A 7,731-nucleotide genomic window follows, 5' to 3' on the forward strand; every position below is an offset into this window, starting at 1 on the left:
GAACTTAGGCCTAACATAAGTTAAAGTTTTATAAAGTATGGCCTATATACAAGTGGATTTACACATTTCTTTGTTTACGATTACAATTTGTTTGTATTATGCTAGAAATATTATATTTAAAGAAGTATTGTTACGATAAAGATAATAATTTGGCTGGAAATGTTTTGTGAGTCGCTGCTAGTATAATAATATTTGTTTGTGTATAGATAATAACTAGACTGTGTACAATGTAAGAACTTGTTTAAGCCAAAAATTACATTTTGGTTTCTGTTGGGTGTAGTGGCACACATTATGAAAGTTAGGTGTGTTAAGTCAGTAATCTAACGAGGGCTTTCATCTTAGCATTAATCAGTTGTTCACATTTTTTCTGACCATTCAAACTAATAAAGAATTTAGGGCTTGAAAAGGATTATCTGATTTGACATTTGACATAGTTTATTTCAACATTGTTACTATTAAACTGCATTTGTTTAACCTAGAGCTAAATTTAATTTTTGATTAAAGATATCTAGACTTATGACTTTTATAATATTATAAAGGTATGCTGCTCTTGAACTTGATATTCTTAACAAGACAGTTAAGACTGTCATAATTGCATTTTTTGTTGTTGTCAAGTTCAAAGTTTTGTTGATGGTTAGCACTAATATTTCTGTGCCTGTATTTTTCAGCTTATTTTTGTTGATTTATGGTATGTGTGTAATTTGGGTTATTTATGGTATGTTATTGCCTTAATCATGAAAATAATCTAAATGTACACACTGCCTCACATGTTCTGTCACAATACTCTTGGTTATTCACATTGTCAAGATTTCTTTAGATATCTGTTTCAGCAGGTTTTGGATAGTAGAATTTGAGCTGGTTGGAATAGCTATTCTGACAATGCCATCATCATCAGATGCTGTTCTAATCTAATAATTAGCCTCAAAAGTTTTAAAAACATCCACTGAAATGAAATTTTAGTTATGTTATTTCTGTCATTACCTGGAATAGTTTGGATGAATTAAGAGAGAAATATAAGAACGTTTGAAGAGACTGCCTTCACATTTTCAGTAAGCTTTTAAGAAATCTGTTTTGTTTCTTTATAAAGCTCATAAACTGCACAAGTGCTTATTGGTTCTAACATGTCTGGACCAAACAATTTCTAATGATTGAGACTAGGGTACTTTAGCCTCTTTAGTTATTTGTAAGTTTTTTATTAGTGTTATTAGCCCTTCAGTAGAGACAGAGAGAGAAAACTACATAAAGAACCTTTCAGTATTGCAGCTCAGCAGTGAGTTCCAACTGAGTCTTGTATATACTTCTCTTAGATCTTTCTCATCATAATTTGTTGCCTCCTTTGCAGAGGGAGGTACGCTGATTCCATATGAAAGGTAGTAGACTTCAGTGAATTGGGTTAGCCTGACATGATCTAGTACTTTAGAATGTTCACTTACAGGATGCTTTTTGGAGATTTAACTTAAGAAGGTTTTGTCTAATCTATATGTGAATTTATCATAGTTATGGAAGTCTCGGCTTTTTTTTGTTGTACATTGATAGTTTTCAGCATTGTAAACAATGGCAATTTTTAACTTCTATGGCTTATAGATAAATATTTTGTATATTATCATCCATTGCTTTCTCTAAAATATTTTTCTAAATTTGCAAATCTTTTCTGCAATTCTTTCTTGCTGAGCTTTCTCTTTCCTGGTTATGTTCTGCAACTTTCCTTCTTTATATTAATGGCAGTTTCAACTTCATTTATACAGTATTCTGAACTACTTATGTTGGCATGTAACTTTTTAAACAGCTGCACTGCAAAATATGTGTCTATACATAATTCCTTTAATAAACATCAGACGTTCATGTTTAACTAAAACATAAATAGGACACTTACGTGTGCAGATACATATATAACAGTGACACGCACATTCAACAATTGTTGTGGTAGTACCATTTTCTTAAAAGATATAAATAGGTAACATATATCAAAATCCTACATTAATAACACAGTACCAGTTACAGCACAGTGTAAGATATATGACAACACTCAAGTAGCAGTCTGAATCTTAAACACAGCTTAGGTGAACTTGAAAGCTAAGTATCACCGTTAATCAATAAACAGTTACAAATCTTCATCTACAGCTGAGATAGTTTGCATACAGAGTAGCCCAAAATTAATAAGACTCTGGCACATATATAAAAGAAAAGTATTTTCTGGAAGCAGTCTATATCCAGAAAATTTACTGTAAGCACGAATAGAAGTACATTTCAAAGAGATTTATTTTATCATGAAAATTTGTGGTGCAACCAATTTTATACTGATTTAAAACAAAACCAAAAAACATTTGTGGTTCATCAGAGTATTATTACTTTTTTGGTCACTTGGAACTCTGAAACAAGTAGAAAATTTCAGTTATAGCTAAGATATTTCCAAATAAACGTATTGTTTATGGCCCAATAATTTTTCAGCTAAAAGTAATTTTTCTATAAACACCCATAATATAAAAGTGCTTGCTACAGTTAAAAAGCATACACAAGACTGAATGAAGTTTATATAAATTTCTCTGAACATACTTCTTAAGTGAACAGCTTTAACTAGAGGAAGAAAGAATGTGTTAAACAATACATATTAAATACATGTATGTTCAAGAATGGAACAAAGTATTATTATTAACCCTAGAATTACTTTAAGGGTTCATATGGACCCTACCTGTTTTGTAACACACACAAATTGCTTGCGGGTCCCTGACTTTGTTGGTTATAGGGCCCTAATAATATGTAAGTCACAAAAAATTCAAAGGAAAATACCATTAATATTATAATTAATCCAACTAAGTAGTGTTGGGTTTTCCTATTTGTTTATATAGAAAAAGAGTGGTTTCACCCAATATTTATTTTCAGTTCTTTACATTGAATGTTGTAACAGGAAAAAAACATAAAAATTACTTGATATGTTGACCTTGCTAAGAGTGAATGGTATAAAAACAAGTTAGTAATTTTAGGGTTAATACTTCTGTTGAGAAAGACAATTTTCCATATCTTTGGTCACTATTTAGTTTCATTTGCAATTAGATAATAACATGACAAATGAGTTGAAATCTTAATGATGTAAAAGCAGTAATGTAGGTAACAATTAATCTAGTGATTGTTTTATGATGGGAACTGAAAATCTTGAAATGCTATATATATATATATCTTTAGTTACTTACATGTTCTGCAAACACATGCATTTTTGTTAAAAACATGATTGGAGATGAGATGTATTTCATTTATTGTATTGCATTGGCTCATTTACCAAGTAACACATAATTTATTCAGTAGCTTAAATTTCTTTGGTTGGGTATTTCATATTCATGGGTTATTTTTAAAATGCCTTAGGGTCTAAACATTTGATCTGTACTTTTACACTGTTTTCTTGTATTTCTTTTCAACTCAAAGACGATGGTCACTTTGTTTTTCCCACACGTTTAGAATGGGATGATGAATTTCAAGGTAGGTCAATTTTGCCAGCCACCTTCTAACCTAGAGACCTAGTCACTACTTGAAACATCTCAGGAAGATACCAAGTCATGTAGGCTCTGTACTCCTTCTTGCTTATGCACAGTTCTGGAGGCTTCAGTTAACTTTATTCTCTTATTTTTTTCTTGTTTTCTCTTTATTTAACTTTTCTAAGAACTTCAGCTTGTAATGATGAAACTAATTTACTTATAAAATACCTAGTTGATATGGTATGATTTATTTGTTTGAAAAAAATGAGTACTTCTAATTCTTTTGTAAATCAGCAGTTACATTTAATATGTAGTGTACTTTTTAATCTCAATTACTGTGTCAAGATAATATAACTTTTCCTTATCCAATATGTATCCAAAGATATTCAAGATATGTTTTTTTAAAAAGTCATTTGGTGATCATTACATATACTTGTAAATGCACTTAATTGCACTAAAATTATGATTCATTCAGTAAACTAATAAACAAAAAAGTGTATCACCACAGATGTTTTGGTTTATGTACATTGTAACTGTAAATTATAATGAACAATATTATTTCAGTTATGTTATAATTTTTTTTATTAATATTCAATTTAAAATTTAGATACTTTTCATTTTGTGTATCTATTATATCGACAGTGTATCTATTCTTTTGACAAGGGTGGATGTATATGTTGTGAATTTTTATCAGTTTAAACTAACAACGTAGTTATGTATTCATCCAAAATGTTTCTGATTTAATTTTTTTGGAGCTTTACTTTTCATCTTTGTTCTGCATGGAATGCTGCGTTAATTTAATTTTGTCGGTATACTTTTAATTCTTGTAGAATATAAAATAACACATGGTTGTGATTTTCAAAATTTTTGTGTATTGCTTTGTTTTTAATAAGTTCATAATCTTTGTTATTCATGGAATAATATTCAAAATATATTGGTCCATTTATGCAGTATGGTATCAGAAATAATCTAGTAGACTTAGTGAACTTTTTGTTGTTACTTTTTACAAACATTATAGTTTTCATATCTAATGATAACGTATTCTTTTAGTAACTACATTATTTCACTTACAAGTAAAACAGTATATTTAATGCAAATGAAAAGTTATTGAGAAATTTTGCTGTTGTTATTCTAATGCTAACTGATTTATTTTGTAATAATGGGTTTTACATAAGTTTAATGTTTTTTTGTTTTGAAATTCTCACTTATATAATTAGTATTTTAAACTTCTAATGTTTTGTGGGGGCCATTTATATAGTTTTGAACAAAACTTCCAAGGAACAAATGTTACTTAATAGCATACTGTGAGAAATTGGCCTGAATTATTTACATGTAGTTCTCACTTATGGTGATGTGCCAGTGGAAGAGGAAGGAGAGGGTTGCTCACTACCATCAAATGACTCAGAAAGTCCAGCATTGTATCCAAGGCACCATGGTCCTCATAAGGTGGCAGGTCTCCCCAAAATTGAGATGGTTCGTCCAGCCCATGTAGCTGAGGGAGATAACCCTCTTACACCAGGTCATGCTGATCTGCAGAAAAAAGGTATTGTTTAGCTGAAAATTAAAAGTAAACTTTTTGAAACTGATATAAATAAACTAGTCACTTAAGTGTTGGGTTCATAGTAAAATTTTTACTTTAGAAATCAAATACAAAAACAACCTGTGTGAAACATGGTGATAATGAAGTATGACAGGTAGAACATATAATAAAAATTTACAATACAAATTTACTACTGCAACAGGAAAACACTAAAATTACTTCCAGAACTTGAAAAAAATTAATTAATATATCTAATAAAGAAAACTTTAGATCTTAGATTTCAGCCATGTACAAAGTCTTCACAATAAGATGTGCCTAGTTATTATTTAAACACAATGAAGCTACAAAATAGAGGGTCTTGTCCAACTCAAGTGTGGGAAGCTTATTTTCTTTCTATTCAGATATGCTACTTTGTAAAATAAAAAAGAAGAAATACTGTGTTCCATAGCTAAATTTCTATGCATTACAGCCCTTAAGCTTATGACAATCAGAAACAGAAACTTTATGTTTGTATTAAATATGTTTATCTCTGTTATATTGTTTATCAGCAGGGTGTTAGTTATATTGTTTATTATAACCGGAAGCTGGCAGTATAAAATGTTGTCCATTTCAGGGGCATGGATTGGCCCTGTGGTAGAGCTCTGGATGTTGAAGTTGGCAAGAAGGGTTTAAATCTATGCAATGCCATAAACTATTCCTTGCACTTTAAGCTATTCATGCATTAGAAGAGTAACAGTTAATCCCTTTGCATGAGTGGTAGGATTCTGCTGACTAGCTGCTTTCCTTTTGAACTGTAGCTCAAAATTAGAGATGGTGACTTTGTTTTATTGGAGCAATTAAATAGTAGCTTTTCCATAGATACAAAATACAGTTCAATTCATATGATTTCACATAAATAAATAAATTATATAAAATGCTTAATTGCTTCCAGGTGTCTCCAGGTCTGAGATTTGGAACTTGTTTAGGAATTTTATTTAATTTTAAAGGCAGAAACAAAAAATTTAATTTTAAGACTGCCTAATTTGTATTTTCTGGACTTCAAATCCATTATTTCCCTCCAGTCTTGTCTCATATAGTGGCTTCTATAACGTTTAAATTGTTATCCTCCAAAACTCAAAATGCCCATCCATCAGCAAGGACTTGGTAACTTTTTTGTAGAAGCATTGATTACGTATGTGTCATGAAGTAATGTGAGGTATTCATAGTTCAGAATTTCCTCTTGTTGTGTGTGTGTGTGTGTGTGTGTGTGTGTTTGTGCTTCTAAATGACAGCTTAAAATATGATATTGTTCAGTGTAATAAGTTTGGCTGTTTCACCTAATTTCAAAAAAAATTCTACTAGTGTAAATGAGTCACTAAAAAATAAACAAGAGGGATCCTCAATAGCTATTTGACCTCAAATCAATCAAGAAATGGAGCTTTGAGCTAAAAGTTTGTACTTGAAAAAAAACTCTGAGCCATTCTATGAGCTGCTATGCCCAGGCTAAAAATAATGTAGCTATTGATATTCAGTTCCATTAAAATGATTTCAGTAAGTGAATAAACAAGTAACCTAGCTTTAGAATAGTACATGATTTAAGTTTTATGAGTATTTCCTGTTATCTTAAGCTAGTTTCATATTTGGTAAGCTAAATTGATAGTACTGAACACTATTAGAATATGTCATTTACTGTAGTTGTAGCTTTTAAGGAGAGAAAGAGAGAGAGAAATATAACTTTCAAAAACAAAAATGTTTCAGTAAAATAAAGCATTAATTATAATACAATATACTTACTACTAGCAAAGTAGTTAACATTTACCTTTTCTTACCTTAAATAAAAGTATTCAACTGTTACCTATAAATACTTGATGAAATATTAAGTTGTAAAATTTTACTTAGTAACTGGAACACAGGATCTAAGTGAAGAGGAGAAACAACAGATCATGATGAGTGAAGAATTCCATAGCTTCTTTGATAAGGCCTCAAGAATTGTTGAAAGAGCATTATATGAAGATATAGACATTTGTGTGGACTATACAGGAATTGGAGAAGAGCAAGAGGGGTAATAAAATATTAGCTATTTTATTGTAAAGACGATCTTAACTTAGAAGTAATAAATTATGACTTACAATAATGATACAACTTTTGTATATTATGCTTATTTTGATGTAGTAAACATTATCACAACATAAAAATTTTTACTTATTTAAATTTTATTGTGACTTGATGCATTTGTATGATTTATTACATTGCAAGTAAACACTATAGTATGAAGTAGTTTGAAACTTCAGAAGAACTTTTTACGGTTTATGTAGCTTCTGCAAATATAATATTTTAAATGCGATATTTTTTATGAGTTTGTGCCTTTGTCAAAAAATTTCATTATAATATGTTTTTTAAGAAACAATTAAAGATGTGTACTTTTGTTGTAGGTTTAAATTACTGATTTTTATGTCTTGTTAAATACTTGTAAAACTTTCCTATAAAGTTTTTATTTTATAAATCTGTAAATTTTATCTTTGTTTTGATTTGAAAAAAAACCACACACAGTTTCACTGTGTTTGCAATCAATACCATACATTAAACTTTTTTTTTTACCATACCAAAAATATAAGCAAATCAACTTTTTTTTAAATTGTTAAACAGAAGGTTCCATTTAATACATAATAAGTTTTAAACCCACTTTATGTTCATTTATATATATATATATATATATATATTTAACATTCCTCTTAAGAGATTTTC

The 7,731-nt window shown here is 29.5% G+C and overlaps 1 protein-coding gene across 20 annotated transcripts in view; it reads left to right on the forward strand.

The window, feature by feature from the left end:
• Positions 1-7,731, forward strand: part of LOC106470312 (cytoplasmic dynein 1 intermediate chain 2-like) — a 58,719-nt gene that overhangs the window by 31,543 nt on the left and 19,445 nt on the right. For 4 of the 20 annotated variants that reach the window (XM_022398916.1, XM_022398917.1, XM_022398923.1 and 1 more), the window contains 3 exons: positions 3,418-3,471; positions 4,804-5,010; positions 6,886-7,048. In XM_022398916.1, coding sequence (XP_022254624.1) covers positions 3,418-3,471; positions 4,804-5,010; positions 6,886-7,048 — 424 coding nt within the window. The remainder of the gene's footprint in view (positions 1-3,417; positions 3,472-4,803; positions 5,011-6,885; positions 7,049-7,731) is intronic. The other 16 variants (XM_022398922.1, XM_022398925.1, XM_022398930.1 and 13 more) reach the window with 5 other exon arrangements.

Source organism: Limulus polyphemus, unplaced genomic scaffold (assembly GCF_000517525.1).
Source record: "Limulus polyphemus unplaced genomic scaffold, Limulus_polyphemus-2.1.2 Scaffold3936, whole genome shotgun sequence".
Lineage (NCBI taxonomy): Eukaryota > Metazoa > Arthropoda > Merostomata > Xiphosura > Limulidae > Limulus > Limulus polyphemus.